The sequence below is a fragment of the Cherax quadricarinatus genome, chromosome 41 (assembly GCF_038502225.1).
Source record: "Cherax quadricarinatus isolate ZL_2023a chromosome 41, ASM3850222v1, whole genome shotgun sequence".
Lineage (NCBI taxonomy): Eukaryota > Metazoa > Arthropoda > Malacostraca > Decapoda > Parastacidae > Cherax > Cherax quadricarinatus.
The window spans coordinates 17,536,904-17,562,165 of record NC_091332.1 but is presented as its reverse complement, the minus strand read 5'-3'; the positions used below and the strand labels follow the sequence as shown (position 1 = coordinate 17,562,165).

The window sequence follows — 25,262 nt, the reverse complement described above, 5'->3', positions numbered from 1 at the left end:
GAGGTCGAAAGTCTAACATTCCAGCTGGATCACATGTCTCGAGTAAACGATCTAGAGGCATCAGGTGGAGCCGGCAAATCAGCCCCTGGAAGTCCTATGAATTCCTTAGTTGCTGAGAGTATGTTAATGCCAGGAGCAGAGGAAATGTGACATGACAAACTTCCTCCTGAAAGGGAAAGTGAAGCAGGGGCTTCTAATAGTCCGTCGCCGAACTATGATGCCGTGTGAGGAGCGGGAGCTCGGCCCAAGATACGACCGGAAGGGTTTCTTCTCCCGTCTCCGCCAATTCCCTTGACACCCATCTCTCTGGACTATTTTAAGAGAATGGTGCATCTCATAAATCTGCAAACGGCTCAGAAGCACAGCGAAAACTGTATGAAGAAGAATTTGAGAGAGAGAGAATCTGTTGTGAAAGACAAGCGGAGAGAGACGTGAGACTGACGGTTCCCCCGAACCTCTCCTTTGATTTACATAAGGCAGCATCTTTAGTGCCTCAGTTTAGTGAAGCTGACCTTGACACCTATTTTCACACCTTTGAGAACCAGGCAAGAGGGATGCAATGGCCTCAGGAATATTGGGCCACCCTATTGCGCACAACTTTAACTGGTAAGGCTCAAAAATGTACAGCTACTCTGCCTTATGATAAGTATGTGAATTATGAGGTCGTTAAAAAAGTAATTTTGGAAACTTATGACTTGCTCCCATTGAGCTACAAAAAGACTTTCCGTACCCTACAACGGCTACCCGGGCAAACGTGGGTAGACTTTGCCCGTCAGAAGAAGGTAGCCCTGGAAAGGTGGTTAAGGGCCTCGGGCTGTGACTCTGTGGAAAGCTTAACTCAGTTAATATTGCAGGAAGAGTTTAATAATGCCCTGTCGGGAGACTTGCGTAAGTTTTTAATTGATCATCAGACTTTGGACGTCTTAACTTCCGCCTCGCTCGCTGATCATTACGAAATCTCTCAGTTAACGAGAGATAAATCCCCTCGAGAGAAAGTAAGGAGAACACCCCCTAGGGATTGGCGATACCGGCCAAGAGAAGAGATTCGCCAGAAATTACCTCCCCATCAGGTGGCTCCTTACGCCGTTCTTAAACCTAATGCTGGGGAACATTTCGATACTAAGCCCCACCTGGAGGTGGATAAAGCGAGGAAGAAACCTACCTGCTCCTACTGTCAGAAGAAAGGGCATGTGAGAAGCCTCTGTTACAAGCTAGAAAGAGACCGGAAGAATAAAGTTCTAGATGTGGTTCCTGTACAGATGACGTCTAAAAGGTCCCAGGGACAGCTGGACCCATGGATGGAGCAAGATTCAGCCGGTCAAAAGGTTCCCACTTCTAGATGACTGACTCCTGCTTCACGGTGACCCTGAAAAATATTTTTTACTCCGAAGGATGTTGTCTTTGCAGTTGCCTGGATATATAGTAAAGAATGGAGGCATTGTGTGCCTTGTATGAGTTGAAGTCTCTATTGGTGCGACAGTCAGTCGTACGGGAGGAGTGTTACGCCCTTTGTGCATAATTGAAGAAGGGTCAACTGATTAGTGTGTAATTACGGCTTTTTCACTTAGTATTATATTACTGGTACCTTTATTCGTAGCTAAAATAAAGACTCCTAGTTTTATATTATCTGGCCATGAATTATTGATTTATTTTGTAGGATGTTTTGTGTTTATATGTTGAATTGCCTTGTGGTCTTTTATGCTTCACAAACTCACTCATTCCGAGGTGATGTCAAGCTAGGGAGTTTTACTCATGGCAGTTCATTCTCACCTCTGGTAGAGAAAGCACCAAGCCACGGAGCTCCATTATTCTCTTGTTGTAAGTCTCAGGAGAACCTTTGAACCAGGATTCCTAGGTTCAACCAAGGTTGCTTGGATTACTTCAGTCTCGGAATACTTGACGGGTTGCGTCTGTGCAGTCAGTCATTTAAGTGAAGCAATACACTACGTCTGTGTTCTCCAACTATTAAAGTCTCGTGATAGTCTCGAATCAGTTCTAGCTGTAGTGTATATAATTGATTGAGGAGGTGGTAAAGGCGCCCTATCTAGTGTTTCATTGATCTTGACTTTGATTATGAAACTACAGTGATTGTGTACATATGAATTTATAAGAAAAGGTATACCTAAATTTTATCAATTATTTAAATTTACTAAGTGACTCTATAAGCTTAGTATTATACTGAATAAAACCAGATAAAGCATTATAGAACTTTTTTGCCTTATAGTTATATATGTGTGTATTTAAAAAGAGTAAGAAGACCTGAGTGGATCTTCACTTGTTACTAACGGGTCTCCTCTCTGTAACTAACACACACACACACATTATATATATATATATATATATATATATATATATATATATATATATATATATATATATATATAAATATATATATAATGTTATACAATCGCGAACAAGCGATACAAGATACAAAACAACCAATGGGGAGTTGAAGTTGAATGATAGGTCTACTCCTTTCGTGTTGCAATCAATACATCATCAGAAGCTTGCAATGCTGCAGAAAACAGGAGAATATCCAAGTAAATTCGTTCAGTGGAAAGTATATATATATATATATATATATATATATATATATATATATATATATATATATATATATAAATATCCTTAACCAGCACTAGTATCTGTGCTTTATCTAGCGCTGTTATCTGTGCCTTAACTAAAGTTCGTACCTCGGCTATGAGCGCCAACATCATTAGGAACAAAGTACAAAATAAATACGTGTGGAAATCTCACCCATAAGATAGTTCTCTAGAAAAGCGAGGCAGCGTGAGGACTCTACAACTACGTAACTCGTAGTGTTTGTGTTATGAAGGTGTGTTGTATTGTTTGTGACTTCTGGATGCAGGGGACAGATAACACTAGCAGCTTCCCGGCCACCCAGTAGGTTGCTTGATAATTCCTTGCTATGTAGCGAGATGGAGGGACTTGTCAGGCATTGTTGCTGTCTGCTGTGTGTACTCACCTCACCTAATTGTGGTTGCAGGGGTCGATTATTATTATTATTATAATCAAGGGGAAGCGCTAAACCCGGAGGATTATACAGCGCCTGGGGGGGGGGGATGTGGAAGGCATTCAGGCTTAATTCGGGGAACTGGAGCACAGATCCAATTCCCTAAATCAAGAGCCCCTCACCAACATCAAGGAACCTTCCTTGAGGGGTGCAGGGGTCGAGACTCAGCTCCTGGCGCCGCTTCTTCACTGATCGCTACTAGGTCCTCTCTCTGCTTCCTGAGCTTTGTCATACCTCGTCTTAAAGCTATGTATGGTTCCTGCCTCCACTACGTCACTTGCTAGGCTATTCCACTTCCTGCCGACTCTATGACTGAAGAAATACTTCCTAACATCCTGTGACTCGTCTGATTCTTCGGCTTCCAATTGTGACCCCTTGTTTGTGTCCCCTCTCTGGAACATCTTGTCTCTGTCCACCTTATCTATTCCACGCAGTATCTTGTATATCGTTATCATGTCTCCCCTGACCCTTCTGTCCTCCAGTGTCATCAGTGCGATTTCCCTCAACCTTTTAACATAGGAAATTCCCCTTTGTACTTCTCTAACTTCTTGACGTGCTTGACCAGGTGTGGGTTCCAAACTGGTGCTGCATACTCCAATATATCACACAGTATACAGTGTCTTGAACGATTCCTTATTAAGGTATCGGAACGCTATTCTCAGGTTTGCCAGGCGCCCGTATACTGCAGCAGTTATCTGGTTGATGTGTGCCTCCGGAGACGTGCTCAGTGTTATGGTCACCCCAAGATCTTTCTCCTCGAGTGAGGTTTGCAGCCTTTGGCCACCTAGCCTATACTCTGCAGTCTTCTTTGCCCTTCCCCAATCTTCATGACTTTGCATTTGGCAGGGTTGAATTCGAGAAGCCAGTTGCTGGACCACGTGTCCAGCCTGTCCAGGTCTCTTTGTAGTCCTGCCTAATCCTTATCTGACTTGATTCTTCTCATCAACTTCACGTCATCTGCGAACAGGGACACTTCTGAGTCTATCCCTTGCATCATGTCATTCACATATATCAAAAATAGCACTGGTCCTAGAACTGACCCCTGTGTGTGTGTGTGTATGTGTGTGTGTGTGTGTGTGTGTGTGTGTGTGTGTGTGTGTACTCACCTAATTGTACTCACCTAATTGTGGTTGCAGGGGTTGAGACTCGGCTCCTGTGTGTGTGTGTGTGTGTGTGTGTGTGTGTGTGTGTGTGTGTGTGTGTGTGTGTGTGTGTGTGTGTGAGTGTGTGTGTGTGTGTGTTCATTTATCAATAACAATTTTCATACAATCTCTAGCTCTTTAATACAAATTCCTTATTACAATATTTTTCTGTGTATGTTATATATTATTATTATTATTATTATTATTATAATCAAAAAGAAGCGCTAAACCACAAGGGCTATACAGCGTTGCTGTATATTATATAAATATTTCATTTAATTTCACTTTAAATAACCATCTTTCTTCTCCTTTTCATCAAACTTTATTTCTTCTCTATACAGAGTAATGTTTTGATATTGTTCCATCTATATCTTCATTAAAACTAATCTCTAATATATTTTTTTTATTACCACCTATTTTTATTGTTCCTTAACTGGTAACACTGTCATGTCTTTGGTTTAATTAGTAACTCAATTTTCTTCTGGTTTTTTATTGTTATATTTCTGATATTGATTTTCCATCAAAATTAACTGTCATCAAAGTTATGTCTCGCTACTTTTTATTTCGAGTCTCTCTCACTCTCTCTCTCTCTCTCTCTCTCTCTCTCTCTCTCTCTCTCTCTCTCTCTCTCTCTCTCTCTCTCTCTCTCTCTCTCTCTCTCTCTCTCTCTCTCTCTAATTAGCCCTGCACAACTATCTTCAATTTTTATATTTTACTCTTCTAAATCCTCCATCGCCCTTTCAAGAAATTTGTGGACACGGGATATACAGAGTGTTCCACAAGATAAACCTTATTTCAAAGCAAACTTCTTTGAAATTGGCTCCATCTTTTTAAACGTCCTGTATTCACCTCTCAGTGTAGTTCTCTCAGCGTATATATGCTGAGAGTTTGCTTTAATCTTTAATTTTGGGATTAATATCTTTTTGTCTGATGGTGAGCAAGTGCAGCCTTAATGATCTTAGTATAGTCAATACACATTATGCAACACTTGGGTATTTTTATTGAGGAAACATTTCGCCATACAGTGGCTTCATCAGTCCGTACAAAGGAGAATGGTGAAGAACGTTTCCTCAAAGATATCCAAGTGTTGCATATGTGCCTGATTTATCAACTTGTCGGTTCTCTGAACCATTTATCGACATATATTCAATACGTTTTAAACCTATCATTCGTGTCAACAAAGACACAATGTAGCACAGCAAACAACTGTCGAGACAACAGTTCGTTCTGAAGAGACCTTGAAAAAGCTCTCCCTAGAGCGAAATGTTGTTCTGCTATGTGGGTCCCACATCTTCATGCCTGTGGAGATTACGTCCTTCATCCAGCCGTGCTGTACCTGGCTGCCTTCATCCAGCCGTGTTGTACCTGGCTGCCTTCATCCAGCCGTGTTGTACCTGGCTGCCTTCATCCAGCTGTGTTGTTCATGGCTACCCTCACATGCTGTGTTCTGTTTTTTTTCTGGTCTCTTTAAACACGCAAGAAAAACAAGCTTCCAGGATGTTTACACCGAGGGAGATATGTGTGTGTGTGTGTGTGTGTGTGTGTGTGTGTGTGTCTCAGTGTATATATGCTGAGAGAATACTCTGATCACTGTCCGTTTATGTATTAAAGTCCTCTTGTCTGGTGGTGAAAAGGTTACCTGCAGCCTTAATGACCCTCTGAGTAGTCGATAGCCTTAAAGCCCCAATTAACCAATCATGCAACTATCTTTAATTTTTATTAGGTGATCCTATAAATCTATCTTTTCTATAAGTTATTATTTTTGATTATGCATAGTTTACTCTTAATTCTTTACATTGTTTCCAATTTGCACTTCTAGAGTTCTTTTATATTCCTTAAACTTTAATTACTTTAAATACAATTTTAAATTTTACATACGTATTTTCCGGCATATAAGGCGCACGACATAAGTATCATAACCGTAAATCAGAATCATAATCAAGTGCTAATTACCTTCTTACTTTACGTAAAGTTAAAACGTAACCCAAAGCTTACCCTTCACCCTGAGCATATAAGGCGCAGGGTAATTTTCCAAGACATTTTGTAGAAAAAAGGTGCGTCTTATATGCCGGAAAATACTGTACTATTCAGAATTGTTTTATGATTCCTCTCTCTCTTATTTAAGTTTGTATAATTTGTTAAAATATAACCCAACAATTCGCTCTTCCTTTTTTTTTTTTGTTTTTTTTCCAGAAGTCAGCATATAAATATATTTCGAATATTAAATCGAAATCCATTTATATACTGGCGCAAAGATTTATACACTGAGAATTGTATATCTCTCAATGTATATACACAGAGGCGGTGTTTATCTGCCAGTGTATATGCACCAAGTGTATATCAGTGTGTATATCAAGGTAAAATTGTGATAAACAACTGAGAATCAACAGGAAAAATGACCGAGGGATCGAACCGAGGTGTTTTGCTTGAGAGGCGAGTGACTGGATGGTCCAACATAGACTCTTGCTCAGACCACCTCGCTTCGGATCCCCTGTATAATATTCTGTTGATATCTCAGTGTATATGCACCGAGAGATATATATATCTCAGTGTATATACACTTGAGATGTATATCCCTGCGTATGTATACATGAGATGTATATTGCTCAGCGTATATACGCTTAGAGTTTACTTAATCATGATAAAAAAAAATAAAGTATACCTGACTGATGGTGTGCAGAATAATGAACACTTAATGAGCCTGTGTAGTCGATAGATTTTAAACCTAGGGTAGGGTAGACTGAAGTGTAAAGTAGACTGAAGTGTACGGTAGACTGCAGTATAGGGTAGAGTGTTGTGTTAGACAAGAGTGACAGGTAAAATGCAGTATAAGGTAGACTGCAGTGGAAGGCAAACTGCAGTGCAAGGTAGACTGCAGTGCAAGGTAAACTGCAGTGCAAGGTAGACTGCAGTGCAAGGTAAACTGCAGTGCAAGGTAAACTGCAGTGCAAGGTAGACTGCAGTGTAGACTGGCGTGTGAGATTATCTAATGCATCAAGTAGATACTACACGGCTCACTAGATCTCAAATTATTGTAGATTGCGTATTTAAGCGGCCTGTAATTTCACTTAGACGATCTTAGCCGGCCTAGCGGTCCTAGGAGGTCGTAGCCGGCCTTGGGGCCCCAGGAGGTCCTAGCCGGCCTGGGAGTCCCAGGAGGTCCTAGCTGCTCTGGGTGTCCCAGTAGGTCTTAGCTGGCTTGGAGTCCCAGGAGGTTCTAGCCGGCCTTGGGGTCTAGGAGGTCCTAGCCAGCCTTGGTGTCCCAGGAGTTCCTAGCCGGCCTGAGGGGTCCCAGAAGATCCTAGTTGGTTTGAGGGATCCCAATAGATCCAAGTCGACATTAAGGTCCAGGACATCCTAGCTTAACTTGAAATGGCAGAAAACTCTAGCTGGCCATGTTTCTTAGGAGCCTTTAGTTAGGGAGGTTCTAGCCAGCCACAGGGTCTGAATACTTCTCCCAGAGGGAAAACCAGCCCTCGGGGCGGGCCTTGAAGCCCGTGGTTACCCCGGGGGGAGACCGAGGTCCACGAGCGGACCTCTGGTCGTCTGAACTGCTACCCCTGGGGCTTGTTGCCCTTACAAAATCATCCAGACGGTCCCAAGACCAAGAGTAGTCGATCTTGAGGTGTCCCCGGGCGCCGACCGAGAGGTTTGAGGGTCGGTAACTTGGCTCGACGAAGGAGATGCTGCCGCCGCCCCACGAAGAGTCACTTTCGCCGCTGCTGCCGCCGCCGCTGCTGCCACCGCTACTGCCGCCCCTGACGGAAAGAAAGAGTAAATTAAGCTTAAAGATCACTGGTATCTAAAGGTCTTTGAAACGCGCTAGCTGAGACAAGGCACCGGTAAACACAAGCTACCGAGGAAGGTAAAAAGTTTCCCCAGTCACACTAGTACACACACGAGCAAGAAACACAACTGACTAAATCTCTTCATTAATTACCAAACAACATTGAGTAAGCAGGACTAAACCTTTCTTCCCGGGACCTCGGATTATAACACGACTTTCGTCATCATAACACGACTTTCGTCATCATAACATGACTTTCGTCATCATAACATGACTTTCATCATAACATGGCTTTCGTCATCATAACATGACTTTCGTCATTATAACATGACTTTCGTCATTATAACACGACTTTCGTCATTATAACACGACTTTCGCCATCATAACATGACTTTCGTCATCATAACATGACTTTCGTCATCATAACATGACTTTCGTCCTCATAACATGACTTTCGTCATCATAACATGACTTTCGTCATCATAACATGACTTTCGTCATCATAACATGACTTTCGTCATCATAACATGACTTTCGTCATCATAACATGACTTTCGTCATTATAACACGACTTTCGTCATTATAACACGACTTTCGCCATCATAACATGACTTTCGTCATCATAACATGACTTTCGTCATCATAACATGACTTTCGTCATTATAACACGACTTTCGTCATTATAACACGACTTTCGTCATTATAACACGACTTTCGCCATCATAACATGATTTTCGTCATTATAACACGACTTTCGTCATTATAACACGACTTTCGTCATCATAACATGACTTTCGTCATCATAACATGACTTTCGTCATCATAACATGACTTTCGTCATCATAACATGACTTTCGTCATCATAACATGACTTTCGTCATCATAACATGACTTTCGTCATTATAACACGACTTTCGCCATTATAACATGACTTTCCTCATCACAGTGATGATATATAATACTGACAAGACGAGCAACTAAACAAGCGCAACACCTGCATCGAATATAGAAAGCCCCTGGAAGGTAAAACGTTTTCAGTCAAAATACCCAGGTGTTACACCTGTGTCTAATTCCCCACCACTTTTGCTTTCTAACTTTATGCTATTATTACTTCTGCTACGACTAATTTTATATATATATATATATATATATATATATATATATATATATATATATATATATATATATATATATATAATGTCGTAGTAGTAGTAGTAGTAATAATAATAATAGTAGTAGTAGTAGCAGTAGCAGTTGTAGAAGTAGAAGTTGTAATATAAATAATATTAATATTAATAATAATAATCATAATAATGATAACCTGCCAGTTAGTCTCTCACTCAACTTGACCTTGTATGAGTCTCCAGCCTTGGCATTTGATCGACAACGACCACAAACAATGGGTCTTCCCAGGCTAGAGCTCATGAATTCAACGCAGATATTTCTGGTAATTAATATAGAATAATAATACGACTGCAAACCAACCACAATGCAAATGGGGTTCAAACTCGTGGCAGAACTACAGAGACGCGTTGGTACTGTTTGACCAGGTCCCTATCCTTGTTAAGCTTGAACTCAATTCAAGTCATATTGAACGACTGTCAGTGGATAAACAGAGCGTGGACGGAGGAGGGGCAGAAGGGTTCGAATCGCGATACTGAGATTAACAGTACCAGCGCTTTATTGCTAAGCTACGGGGCTTCAAATAGGAAAGTTCCATAGAAGGCACTGCTGTGTGCTGTCTGTTGTTAGACTTGTGATTTCCTCTGTGATCAGCATCAGCACTACCCTGTTGACCAATATTAAATAGGTATCAGCCAGGGTAGATGCGCAGTCTACTGATTTTCCAGGGATATGATGCTATCAGGGTGGATGGCGGGTGTATCCGGAGTATTAGGTAGTAAAGATCGAGAGTTCTCTCTCGGCTGAACAGTTCAAACCCTGCAGACCATACTGGTTCGCTATTACTTTGTCCTAAATGCACTTGCACTCAGTGTGAATAGGGGCAGCAAGGCATAAAGCCGGAAATAAATGGTATAAAATACCGACACAATGGAAATATAAACACATATGCAGTATAATGTGATCCTTTATTGACTAGTTTCCAATACCTCATTCCAAGTATCTACCTCCACAACCACGACCATCAAGGACATTACCAGTGATAGACAGGAAAAGCTTCCACCCTCTGCAGGGGTATACATAATCCCTTGTAATGACTGCAACAAATTATACGTGGGCGAAACATCAAGGGACCTCCAAACACGTATTTCAGAACACCAATACGCAAGCAGGTCTGACGACACAAGGAATGCCTGTGTACAACACCGTAATTCACACAACCACTTGATAAACTACAGAAAATCAAGACTTATCGCCACAGAAGACAGCACTCAATACCGAAGAATCCTGGAATCATCACTTATTTCTATATCCGACAACTTCAACCAGAACAGTGGCTTCTATAACATAGCTGAACCACTTGCCAAGAAACTTCTTCATCGCTATCCCACATAAGAACACAGGAATGGAAGAACACTGTAGAAGGTCTGCTCACAAACTTATCCAATCTCCTTTCCAAGCTACCCAAGATTTTAGACTCTTTAACCCCACTCGGTACATCATCAGATGCAGCTTTCTCCACCTGACCTCAGCATTCTGAACCTGACTATAAATACTCGCGTCCCTTCCACCCCATCGCAAGATTGAGACCCGTGCCAGGACTACGGTCTTGGCGAACATTATACATACACCCCAGGTAGATCTGTTTGTGACTTGAAAAAGCCCACTGTGTGGGTGAAACGTAGTCAATAAAGGATCACATTATACTGCATATGTGCTTATATTTCCAAGGCATAAAGCCACTGTAGCATGAACGGTCTGTGAGTCTAGACGTGTGCCAATTGCAACGGAAACTGTTAGGAGAAAGTCTCCCGAGTGATGTGCATTCACATAAAAAAAATGCTCTCTGGATTGCAGAGCTTGCAACCTCTAAAATTATTGCTGCAGTTTTTTTCATGATGGAGCTGTCTAAACTAAATTGTTCGTAAGTCAACGTTTCAACTGTTCTCTACTGCTCAGAATGAGCATCCCACATGCTGGTGCCAATGATGTAGCTGGAGTCAAACAACCCTGCCAAATTTCATAAATATTCTGGTAGAACTTCCGTCAGAAGCTCATTAGATCCATTGGAGGAAGACAAAATGGCTGGCAAGGGAGTTCGAGAGGCTGTGCGTATGCTCAGTCCGCTTAATCTGATTAGAACTGTTGTTTGCTTCCACTGCGATGGTCCAAAATAAGGCAATGGGTAACAATTCAATTATGTAATTAAATTATTGCCTTTAGGTAGTTAGGTCCAAATACGAGTTCGTGAGTTATGATTTAAGGTAGTTAGGGTTGTCTGAACGCTACAGAGTACCCTAGGTACGTTCATGCCTTCAGGACGCTACAGAGTGCCCTAGGCACGTTCATGCCTTCAGGACGCTACAGAGTACCCTAGGTGCGTTCATGGCTTCAGGACGCTACAGAGTGCCCTAGGAACGTTCATGCCTTCAGGACGCTACAGAGTGCCCTAGGCACGTTCATGCCTTCAGGACGCTACAGAGTGCCCTAGGCACGTTATTGGCTTCAGGACGCAACATCTCTAATGTTTATCAAGGACCATGTCGATGGGATAAAAATAATACGAAGTCTTCTGATACGCACGAAGACCAGGTTCTGAAAGGTGCCAAAGGCACCTTTCGATACCCAATCCAATATAAACCACTAGTGATGAAAGGAGATATGAGTGGATACAGAGGGTACAAACTAAAATTCCCGGATAAATGTGATAAATGAGGGTGAGCGACTCTTCAGAAATAGTTTTAGACTTCCTGTACTAAACTTCATAATTTAATATAAGGTGTACCGGAAGTGGTACTAAAATGCAGCAGTGAATTCACCCAAAACTCGCACTGTTGGGATTCAACAGTGATCTAGAATGGACCGAAACGTCGCCACAAGGTTTCTCTCCTTAAGTCCGGGTTTTTGGCGAATTGTTACAGTTACTGTATTATGACTATGTTCTTTAGTGAGAGTGAATGAATTGACGAAGAAAATAGGATAGTTAAGATAGTTACGGTGGTTGAGTTAGGGTAGTTATGGTGGTTAAATGATGTGATTATGGTGGTTGACACAGAGTAGTTACGGTGGATGATTGACAATATTTATGCAGTAACGATGATGATTGGCTCACGGTAACTACAATGGTTAACTGAACGTAATCAGGCAATAACGGTGGCTGGCTCAGGGTAGTTACGGTAGTTAGAGTTGGTTGTCGACAGAAGCCTACACGGGAGTTAAGGCTGCATGAGATTTGCCTGCCATCAGTCAAGATTGCTTTAATCCCTAAAATTGGGATTATTCTAAACTCTCAGTGTATATAAACACCGAGACCCGTCTCTTGGTGTGTGTATCCTGGTGGGGAGCAGCAGAGTTCGCAGCTTTCAATGTTAATTAAGGTTCGCGCATTTTGCGGTCATGTATCATTTTCCCGACCCGCTAATCCCCTCCAGGTGTGTGTGTGTGTGTGTGTGTGTGTGTGTGTGTGTGTGTGTGTGTGTGTGTGTGTGTGTGTGTGTGTGTGCACGAGGATGAATGTCAGGGTTAGGCTCACCCATTCACCTTGACCCCAGACCTTAATTATTAATAGTGACTGTCCTGAGCTGTGACGGCAGCGACTTTTTTTTTATCTGTTATAACAGAAGTGGCACTAATATATATATATATATATATATATATATATATATATATATATATATATATATATATATATATATATATATAAATTATAGTCCCATTTCTCATGAAGTGAGAATCTTCAGAGAGATGAAATCTGGTAGGAGAATGAACACAAAGTTTACAGATGCAGTTCACTGTCAGTCACATAATTTCTCTCTCTCTCTCTCTCTCTCTCTCTCTCTCTCTCTCTCTCTCTCTCTCTCTCTCTCTCTCTCTCTCTCTCTCTCTCTCTCTCTCTCTCTCTCTCTCTCCCTTTCTCTCTGTGTCTCACGCTCCAGCGGGTTCCAGGAGAGGGAGAAACTGAGGCAGACTCACCACCTGCCAGGTGCTGATCTTCCTACAGTCACGCGCTGTTCACCTGCGATGTTTGACAGCCAAACAGAGCTTTGCAATTTCGTCTCTCAAACTCTTCCAATTTTTTGTTACCATTAGTGGATAATGTTTTGTGAGAGAGGAAGGTGTTATGAAACACTGTGCAGACCCATACGCATTTAATATATATATGTCGTGCCGAACAGGTAAAACTTGCGATTTTGGCTTCAATAGCAACGCTCTTCTTGCCGATTAAGGCAAGCGAAATTTGTGTATGCAATAATTTCGCAAAAAATCAATCTGAACCTAACGAAAAACATATATTTCATTATGTTTATTTATTATTTAATTATCGTAAACTTATCTAAAATATATTTAGTTGGGTTAGGCTAAATTAAATTGCGCTTGTTATATTAAGTTTTGGTAAGTTTTCTAAGGTACTTTTGGTACAAGATTATTAATTTTTACATTAACATAAATTAAAAAAAAATTATCTTTAAGCGTATAAGAGAAAATTTTAGAAAGGACTTAATTTTAAACGAGTTCTTGGTAATTGACCAATTTTACATTATATATATATATATATATATATATATATATATATATATATATATATATATATATATATATATATATATATATATATATATATATATGTCGTGCCGAATAGGCAGAACTTGCGATCTTGGCTTAAATAGCAACGCTCATCTTGCCATATAGGACAAGTGAAAATTTGTGTATGCAATAATTTCGCCAAAATCATTCTGAACCTAACGAAAAAAATATATTTCACTGTGTTTGTTTAGTATTAAATTATTGTTAACAAATCTAAAATATATTTAGTTGGGTTAGGCTAAAATAAATTGTTCTTGTCATAATAAGGTTAGGTAAGTTTTCTAAGTTCCTTTTGGTGGAAAATTATAAATTTTTACATCAAGATTAATGAAAAAAATATATTTTTAAACGTATAAGAGAAAATTTTAGAAAGGACTTAATTTTAAATGAGTTCTTGCTAATTGACCAGTTTTACATATTCGGCACGACATATATATATATATATATATATATATATATATATATATATATATATATATATATATATATATATATATATATATATGTCGTGCCGAATATGTAAAAGTGGTTAATTAGCAAGAACTCATTTAAAATTAAGTCCTTTCTAAAATTTTCTCTTATACGTTTAAAGATGTATTTTTTTCATTAATGTTAATGTAAGAATTTTTAATTTTGCTCCAAAAGAATCTTAGAAAACTTACCTAACCTTATTATAACAAGAACAATTTATTTTAGCCTAACCCAACTAAATATATTTTAGATTTGTTTACAATAATTTAATACTAAGCAAACACAGTGAAATATATTTTTTTCGTTAGGTTCAGAATGATTTTGGTGAAATTATTGCATACACAAATTTTTGCTTGTCCTATATGGCAAGATGAGCGTTGCTATTTAAGCCAAGATCGCAAGTTTTGCCTATTCGGCACGACATATATAAATATATAAATATATATATATATATATATATATATATATATATATATATATATATATATATATATATATATATATATATATATATATTAATTTCTGAAGAGAAAGAGTAAGGATTGGTAATGAATTTGGGAAAGCATGTGGAAGAAGGAACTTAAAAGTGATCATAGGAAATGAGAGTAACAAGAAATCTAGGCAATGAAAGATTGGATATCCGACTGGAGGGAGTATGTAGGAAGTAAATGTATTTAGATATATGGGAGTGAACTTGTCGGCAGATGGGTCTTTGAAAGATGAGGTGAACCCTAGAAGAAATGAGGCATCTTTGGAGACAAACGACCTCATGTATGGAGGCAATAAGGGGAATGTATCAGAGTACAGTGATACCAACATCTGTATGGGTGTGATGCATGTGTTTTAAATGATGCTGTGAGGAGGCTGGAAGCAGAGCAGATGCTGTGTCTGAGGGCAGTTTGTAGTGTGAATATTCTGCAGAAAATTAGGAGCTTGGAGATTACAAGATGTGGAGTTACCAAAAAAATATTATTCGGAGTTCAAAGGAGTGGTTGAAGTAATTTGGACGATTAAAGCAGATAAAGCAATAGATGATGGCTAAGAAGGTATGTAAATGTCGGGTGAAGAGAAGGCAAGGAAGCGAGTCGTCCCAGGAAGGGTTGGAGGGAGTCAAGGGAGGTCTTGAGTGCTGGGGGGTTGGAGTGAATGAAGAAAATTGGATTTAAGGATTTGACGTGCTGTTGGAATATGAACACAACATTTACAAAGGGATTCAAGGTAACCGGTTAGCTGATGCCTGCACTCTGAAGGATGGGTTGCGATGTTGCATATCGTAGGGCAATCAGAGTTGTGACGTCAGCAAACTTCTGACATGACAGTGATTGAGTGAATGATGGTGTAAGTGTTTCCTCTTTTTCGCTTTTACGGGTCACCCTACCTCTATTGGAGACGGTCGGTGTGTGTGTGTGTGTGTGTGTATATATATATATATATATATATATATATATATATATATATCTCACATCACTCCTACAAGATGTTATTCCTCCTTGCCCTATACACGAAATCACAGCTTCCCTATCTTCATCAACATTTAACAATTCCTCAAAATATTCCTTCCATCTTCCCAATACCTCTAACTCTCCATTTAATAACTCTCCTCTCCTATTTTTAACTGACAAATCCATTTGTTCTCTAGGCTTTCTTAACTTGTTAATCTCACTCCAAAACTTTTTCTTATTTTCTACAAAATTTGTTGATAACATCTCACCCACTCTCTCATTTGCTCTCTTTTTACATTGCTTCACCACTCTCTTAACCTCTCTCTTTTTCTCCATATACTCTTCCCTCCTTGCATCACTTCTACTTTGTAAAAACTTCTCATATGCTAACTTTTTCTCCCTTACTACTCTCTTTACATCATCATTCCACCAATCGCTCCTCTTCCCTCCTGCACCCACTTTCCTGTAACCACAAACTTCTGCTGAAGACTCTAACACTACATTTTTAAACCTACCCCATACCTCTTCGACCCCATTGCCTATGCTCTCATTAGCCCATCTATCCTCCAATAGCTGTTTATATCTTACCCTAACTGCCTCCTCTTTTAGTTTATAAACCTTCACCTCTCTCTTCCCTGATGCTTCTATTCTCCTTGTATCCCATCTACCTTTTACTCTCAGTGTAGGAGTGAGGAAGAGCCAGTTGTGAGTGTGGGGGAAGTTCGTGAGGCAGTAGGTAAAATGAAAGGGGGTAAGGCAGCCGGGATTGATGGGATAAAGATAGAAATGTTAAAAGCAGGTGGGGATATAGTTTTGGAGTGGTTGGTGCAATTGTTTAATAAATGTATGGAAGAGGGTAAGGTACCTAGGGATTGGCAGAGAGCATGCATAGTTCCTTTGTATAAAGGCAAAGGGGATAAAAGAGAGTGCAAAAATTATAGGGGGATAAGTCTGTTGAGTGTACCTGGTAAAGTGTATGGTAGAGTTATAATTGAAAGAATTAAGAGTAAGACGGAGAATAGGATAGCAGATGAACAAGGAGGCTTTAGGAAAGGTAGGGGGTGTGTGGACCAGGTGTTTACAGTGAAACATATAAGTGAACAGTATTTAGATAAGGCTAAAGAGGTCTTTGTGGCATTTATGGATTTGGAAAAGGCGTATGACAGGGTGGATAGGGGGGCAATGTGGCAGATGTTGCAAGTGTATGGTGTAGGAGGTAGGTTACTGAAAGCAGTGAAGAGTTTTTACGAGGATAGTGAGGCTCAAGTTAGAGTATGTAGGAAAGAGGGAAATTTTTTCCCAGTAAAAGTAGGCCTTAGACAAGGATGTGTGATGTCACCGTGGTTGTTTAATATATTTATAGATGGGGTTGTAAGAGAAGTAAATGCGAGGGTCTTGGCAAGAGGCGTGGAGTTAAAAGATAAAGAATCACACACAAAGTGGGAGTTGTCACAGCTGCTCTTTGCTGATGACACTGTGCTCTTGGGAGATTCTGAAGAGAAGTTGCAGAGATTGGTGGATGAATTTGGTAGGGTGTGCAAAAGAAGAAAATTAAAGGTGAATACAGGAAAGAGTAAGGTTATGAGGATAACAAAAAGATTAGGTGATGAAAGATTGAATATCAGATTGGAGGGAGAGAGTATGGAGGAGGTGAACGTATTCAGATATTTGGGAGTGGACGTGTCAGCGGATGGGTCTATGAAAGATGAGGTGAATCATAGAATTGATGAGGGAAAAAGAGTGAGTGGTGCACTTAGGAGTCTGTGGAGACAAAGAACTTTGTCCTTGGAGGCAAAGAGGGGAATGTATGAGAGTATAGTTTTACCAACGCTCTTATATGGGTGTGAAGCGTGGGTGATGAATGTTGCAGCGAGGAGAAGGCTGGAGGCAGTGGAGATGTCATGTCTGAGGGCAATGTGTGGTGTGAATATAATGCAGAGAATTCGTAGTTTGGAAGTTAGGAGGAGGTGCGGGATTACCAAAACTGTTGTCCAGAGGGCTGAGGAAGGGTTGTTGAGGTGGTTCGGACATGTAGAGAGAATGGAGCGAAACAGAATGACTTCAAGAGTGTATCAGTCTGTAGTGGAAGGAAGGCGGGGTAGGGGTCGGCCAAGGAAGGGTTGGAGGGAGGGGGTAAAGGAGGTTTTGTGTGCGAGGGGCTTGGACTTCCAGCAGGCATGCTTGAGCGTGTTTGATAGGAGTGAATGGAGACAAATGGTTTTTAATACTTGACGTGCTGTTGGAGTGTGAGCAAAGTAACATTTATGAAGGGATTCAGGGAAACCGGCAGGCCGGACTTGAGTCCTGGAGATGGGAAGTACAGTGCCTGCACTCTGAAGGAGGGGTGTTAATGTTGCAGTTTAAAAACTGTAGTGTAAAGCACCCTTCTGGCAAGACAGTGATGGAGTGAATGATGGTGAAAGTTTTTCTTTTTCGGGCCACCCTGCCTTGGTGGGAATCGGCCGGTGTGATAAAAAAAAAAAAAAAAAAAAATATATATATATATATATATATATATATATATATATATATATATATAATCATACGAGAGTAAACAAAACAAGTTTCGTTTATAGCAGTATTCTTGAGTTCCTCCCTCACTACCACCACCATTACTACTACCACTACCACTACTACTACTACCACCACCAACACCACCACCACCACCACCACCACCACCACCATTACCACCATCATTACCACCACCCTCCTTCACATACACACTGTCCTTGGCATTTAGGGGATCTCGTAAGAAATAAGTGAATGCATAAAATCCTGGTATTTAATTGCTTCCGTCAGAGTGTTTAGTAAGTCTGGCTTCCTGTTGCCTGGTGTTGGGCTTCAACACTCTGTTACCATGGTGAAATAAACCTTGAAAATTATGTAAAACGAACAGAACCAGTAGCAGCGGAACCAACAGCAGCATCAATAACAGCAGAAGTTGTAGTGCAAACGACAACAGAAATACAGAAACAGCTGCAGCAACAGTAGAAACATAAGTAAAAATAACAGGAGCATTACATGTAACAGTAGCTGGAGCAACTGCAACAGCATAAAAAATAACACCAACAGAAGCAGTACAAACAGCAGCAGCAGCAGCAGTAGTAGTAATAATAGAAGTAGTTTTCCTAGTAATAGTAGCACTTGTAATAGCAGTAGCAGAGGTAGTGGGTGAAGCTATAATGGTTGTGGCAGCAGCAGCGCCGTCGTAGTAGTAATAGTACAAATAGTTATTTTAATAGTATTAGAAGTTATTGTATCGGTTGTAATGGTAGTAGCAGTAGTAGGTGTAGTAACAGTAGTAGATGTAGTAACAGTAGTAGTAGTAGATGTAGTAACAGTAGTAGTAGTAGATGTAGTAACAGTAGCAGTAGTAGATGTAGTAACAGTAATAGATGTGGAACAGTAGTAGATGTAGTAACAGTAGTAGTAGTAGATGTAGTAAGAGTAGCAGTAGTAGATGTAGTAACAGTAGCAGTAGTAGATGTAGTAACAGTAGTGGATGTAGTAACAGTAGTAGATGTAGTAACAGTAGTAGATGTAGTAACAGTAGTAGTAGTAGATGTAGTAACAGTAGCAGTAGTAGATGTAGTAACAGTAGCAGTAGTAGATGTAGTAACAGTAATAGATGTAGTAATAGTAGTAGTAGTAGATGTAGTAACAGTAGCAGTAGTAGATGTAGTAACAGTAGTAGTAGTAGATGTAGTAGCAGTAGATGTAGTAGCAGTAGTAGATGTAGTAACAGTAGCAGTAGTAGATGTAGTAACAGTAGCAGTAGTAGATGTAGTAACAGTAACAGTAGTAGTAGTAGATGTAGTAACAGTAACAGTAGCAGTAGTAGATGTAGTAACAGTAGCAGTAGTAGATGTAGTAACAGTAACAGTAGTAGTAGTAGATGGAGTAACAGTAAATGTAGTAACAGTAGTAGTAGATGCAGTAACAGTAGCAGTAGTAGATGTAGTAACAGTAGTAGTAGTAGATGTAGTAACAGTAGCAGCAGTAGATGGAGTAACAGTAGCAGTAGTAGATGTAGTAATAGTAGTAGATGTAGTAACAGTAGTAGTAGTAGTAGATGTAGTAACAGTAGCAGTAGTAGATGGAGTAACAGTAGTAGATGGAGTAACAGTAGCAGATGTAGTAACAGTAGTAGATGTAGTAACAGTAGCAGTAGTAGATGTAGTAACAGTAGCAGTAGTAGATGTAGTAACAGTAGCAGCGGTAGATGTAGTAACAGTAGCAGCAGTAGATGTAGTAACAGTAACAGTAGTAGATGGAGTAACAGTAGTAGATGTAGTAACAGTAGCAGTAGTAGATGTAGTAACAGTAGCAGTAGTAGATATAGTAACAGTAACAGTAGTAGATGGAGTAACAGCAGCAGTAGTAGATGGAGTAACTGTAGTAGATGTGGTAACAGTAGCAGTAGATGTAGTAACAGTAGCAGTAGTAGATGTAGTAACAGTAGCAGTAGTAGATGTGGTAACAGTAGCAGTAGTAGATGTAGTAACAGTAACAGTAGTAGATGTAGTAACAGTAACAGTAGTAGATGTAGTAACAGTAGCAGTAGTAGTAGTAGTGACAGTAGCAGTAGTAGGAGTGGTAACAGTAGCAGTAGTAGGAGTGGTAACAGTAGCAGTAGTAGTAGTGGTAACAGTAGCAGTAGTAGTAGTAGTAGTAGTAGTAGTAGTGGTAACAGTAGCAGTAGTAGTAGTAGTAGTAGTAGTGACAGTAGCAGTAGTAGGAGTGGTAACAGTAGCAGTAGTAGAAGTGGTACCAGTAGCAGAAGTAGAAGTGGTACCAGTAGCAGTACCTACAGTAGCAGTAGTAGAACTGGTACCAGTAGCAGTAGTAGAAGTGGTACCAGTAGCAGTGGTAGAAGTGGTAACAGTAGCAGTAGTAGGAGTGGTAACAGTAGCAGTAGTAGGAGTGGTAACAGTAGCAGTAGTAGGAGTGGTAACAGTAGCAGTAGTAGGAGTGGTAACAGTAGCAGTAGTAGGAGTGGTAACAGTAGCAGTAGTAGGAGTGGTAACAGTAGCAGTAGTAGTAGCAGTGACAGTAGCAGTAGTAGTAGTAGTGACAGTAGCAGTAGTAGGAGTGGTAACAGTAGCAGTAGTAGGAGTGGTAACAGTAGCAGTAGTAGGAGTGGTAACAGTAGCAGTAGTAGGAGTGGTAACAGTAGCAGTAGTAGTAGTAGTGACAGTAGCAGTAGTAGGAGTGGTAACAGTAGCAGTAGTAGGAGTGGTAACAGTAGCAGTAGTAGGAGTGGTAACAGTAGCAGTGGTACGAATAGTAACAGTAGCACTAGTAGTAACAGTATCAGTAGTAGTAGTAGCAGCAGTAGTAGTAACAGTGGCAGTAGTAGGAGTGGTAACAGTAGCAGTGGTAGGAATAGTAACAGTAGCACTAGTAGATGTAGTAGCAGTAGTAGTAGTAGGAGTGGTAACAGTAGCAGTAGTAGGAGTGGTAACAGTAGCAGTAGTAGATGTAGTAACAGTAGCAGTAGTAGATGTAGTAACAGTAGCAGTAGTAGATGTAGTAACAGTAGCAGTAGTAGATGTAGTAACAGTAGCAGTAGTAGATGTGGTAACAGTAGCAGTAGTAGATGTGGTAACAGTAGCAGTAGTAGATGTAGTAACAGTAGCAGTAGTAGATGTAGTAACAGTAGCAGTAGTAGATGTAGTAACAGTAGCAGTAGTAGATGTAGTAACAGTAGCAGTAGTAGATGTAGTAACAGTAGCAGTAGTAGATGTAGTAACAGTAGTAACAGACTTTATGGTGGTAGCAGCAATGTTTGTAGAAGTAGTACAAGAAAGTTGATCAAAAATAAGAAAAGCAACAGAAGAAAAGACAAAATGTAACGAAAAAAATTGCGACCATTAGCGAAATAAGACGTACAGGAGGAGGAGGAAGAAAGTGAAATATAAAAAAAGTAAACAAAGCAGATAAAGGAGACAATAAGTCAAGTCTTGGAACTAATTAAAATATGAAGCGGAACAGATGAGATGCAAAAAAAATCTTAAAAAAAAAATCACTGCCTCAGGAAACGAAAATCCCGTTAGTCGTTGAAGTTCTCAATTATCCCACGGTGGCGACTGGTGGGTGGTGGGCGGTGGGCGGTGGATGGTGGGCGGTGGTTAGTGGGCGGTTGTTGGTGGGCGGTGGTTGGTGGGCGGTGGTTGGTGGGCGATGGGGGTATTTGGTGGGTGGCTGGAGGTCAAAAGGAAAGACTTCTAAGTGGGACTTTTAAAGACCTAGATTAATGAAGGAGGACCTAGTCACGAGTCCTGCCAGTGAAGGACGGACACATAAGATACAGCACCAACACGAGGGACACATAAGATACAGTACCAACACGAGGGACACATAAGATACAGCACCAACACGAGGGACACATAAGATACAGTACCAACACGAGGGACACATAAGACAGTACCAACACGAGGGACACATAAGAATACAGCACCAACACGAGGGACACATAGGACAGTACCAACACGAGGGACACATAAGATACAGCACCAACACGAGGGACACATAAGATACAGCACCAACACGAGGGACACATAAGATACAGCACCAACACGAGGGACACATAAGATACAGTACCAACACGAGGGACACATAAGATACAGCACCAACACGAGGGACACATAAGATACAGCACCAACACGAGGGACACATAAGATACAGCACCAACACGAGGGACACATAAGATACAGCACCAACACGAGGGACACATAAGATACAGTACCAACACGAGGGACACATAAGATACAGTACCAACACGAGGGACACATAAGATACAGTACCAACACGAGGGACACATAAGATACAGTACCAACACGAGGGACACATAAGATACAGCACCAACACGAGGGACACATAAGATACAGCACCAACACGAGGGACACATAAGATACAGTACCAACACGAGGGACACATAAGATACAGTACCAACACGAGGGACACATAAGATACAGTACCAACACGAGGGACACATAAGATACAGCACCAACACGAGGGACACATAAGACAGTACCAACACGAGGGACACATAAGATACAGTACCAACACGAGGGACACATAAGATACAGTACCAACACGAGGGACACATAAGATACAGTACCAACACGAGGGACACATAAGATACAGTACCAACACGAGGGACACATAAGATACAGTACCAACACGAGGGACACATAAGATACAGTACCAACACGAGGGACACATAAGATACAGTACCAACACGAGGGACACATAAGATACAGTACCAACACGAGGGACACATAAGATACAGTACCAACCAACACGAGGGACACATAAGATACAGTACCAACACGAGGGACACATAAGATACAGTACCAACACGAGGACACATAAGATACACATAAGATACAGTACCAACACGAGGGACACATAAGATACAGTACCAACACGAGGGACACATAAGATACAGTACCAACACGAGGGACACATAAGATACAGTACCAACACGAGGGACACATAAGATACAGCACCAACACGAGGGACACATAAGATACAGATACAGTACCAACACGAGGGACACATAAGATACAGTACCAACACGAGGGACACATAAGAGTACAGTACCAACACGAGGGACACATAAGACAGCACCAACACGAAGGACACACATACGAGACACATACAGTACCAACACGAGGGACACATAAGATACAGTACCAACACGAGGGACACATAAGATACAGTACCAACACGAGGGACACATAAGACAGTACCAACACGAGGGACACATAAGATACAGCACCAACACGAGGGACACATAAGATACAGTACCAACACGAGGGACACATAAGACAGTACCAACACGAGGGACACATAAGATACAGTACCAACACGAGGGACACATAAGACAATACCAACACGAGGGACACATAAGATACAGCACCAACACGAGGGACACATAAGATACAGTACCAACACGAGGGACACATAAGACAGTACCAACACGAGGGACACATAAGACAGTACCAACACGAGGGACACACAAGACAGTACCAACATGAGGGACACACAAGACAGTACCAACATGAGGGACACATAAGACAGTACCAACATGAGGGACACACAAGACAGTAGCAACATGAGGGACACACAAGACAGTACCAACATTAGGGACACACAAGACAGTACCAACATGAGGGACACATAAGACAGTATCAACATGAGGGACACATAAGACAGTACCAACATGAGGGACACACAAAACAGTACCAACATGAGGGACACACAAGACAGTACCAACATGAGGGACACATAAGACAGTACCAACATAAGGGACACATAAGGCAGTACCAACATGAGGGACACCCAAGACAGTACCAACACGAGGGACACATAAGACAGCACCAACATGAGGGACACATAAGGCAGTAACAACATGAGGGACACACAAGACAGTACCAACACGAGGGACACATAAGACGGTACCAACACGAGGGACACACAAGACAGTACCAACATGAGGGACACATAAGACAGTACCAACATGAGGGATACATAAGACAGCACCAACACGAGGGACACAGAAGACAGTACCAACATGAGGGACACATAAGACAGTACCAACACGAGGGACACATAAGACAGCACCATCACGAGGAACACACAAGATACAGTACCAACACGAGGGACACATAAGACAGCACCATCACGAGGAACACACAAGATACAGTACCAACACGAGGGACACATAAGACAGCACCATCACGAGGAACACACAAAATACAGTACCAACACGAGGGACACATAAGACAGCACCATCACGAGGAACACACAAGATACAGTACCAACACGAGGGACACATAAGATACAGTAACGACAAGGTGGACACACAAGTACTGAGGAAGCTTCGCTAATTAATTCTTTCGACTGACCCTGAAGCTCTAACAAACTTAATCAACATTGTAAACTTTAAACTGTGTAGTGCCTCTGTGTCTGTGTCCACTGTGTCATGTGTCCACTGTGTCATGTGTCCACTGCGTCATGTGTCCACTGTGTCATGTGTCCACTGTGTCATGTGTCCACTATGTCATGTGTCCACTGTGTCATGTGTCCACTGTGTCATGTGTCCACTGTATGCACTGGCCGAGACCAGTGTTAAAATTTTGTTCAGTTATTCCTCTAAAAATTAAGCTTTCAGGGTGAATTTTATTGAAAAAATTACGATATTTTATGAAACTCAACGAAATGTAGCGATTTCTTCTTCATTTGCCTATTAAACCCGAAATTCTAGATTTTGGGTACGACCCAAATTTCAGATTTATGCATGACCCAATTCTCAGAATTTTGGCATGGCTCAAATCTCAGAATTTGAGCATGACTCAAATTTCAAATATTGGGCATGACACAAATTTCAGATTTTGGGCATGATTCAGATGAAAGAATTGGCGAAAGACCCGAATTTCAGATTTTGGGCATGACCTAAATTCCACACACTGCTGAATTGCTGAAGTGATGTCACTGGTCATGGGTACTCACCTAATTATACTCACCTAATTGTGGTTGCAGGGGTCGAGACTCAGCTCCTGGCCCCGCCTCTTCACTGATCACTACTAGGTCCTCTCTCTCTCTCTCTCTCTCTCTCTCTCTCTCTCTCTCTGCTTCCTGAGCTTTGTCATACTTCGTCTTAAAGCTATGTA

The 25,262-nt window shown here is 40.9% G+C and overlaps 1 protein-coding gene across 3 annotated transcripts in view; it reads right to left on the bottom strand.

The window, feature by feature from the left end:
- Positions 1-4,767: 4,767 nt before the first annotated feature.
- LOC128695917 (serine-rich adhesin for platelets-like) overlaps positions 4,768-25,262 on the bottom strand; it is a 142,741-nt gene continuing 122,246 nt past the window's right edge. For all 3 annotated transcript variants that reach the window (XM_070093040.1, XM_070093039.1, XM_070093041.1), the window contains exon 4: positions 4,768-7,934. In XM_070093040.1, coding sequence (XP_069949141.1) covers positions 7,604-7,934 — 331 coding nt within the window. In that variant the 3' untranslated portion in view covers positions 4,768-7,603. The remainder of the gene's footprint in view (positions 7,935-25,262) is intronic.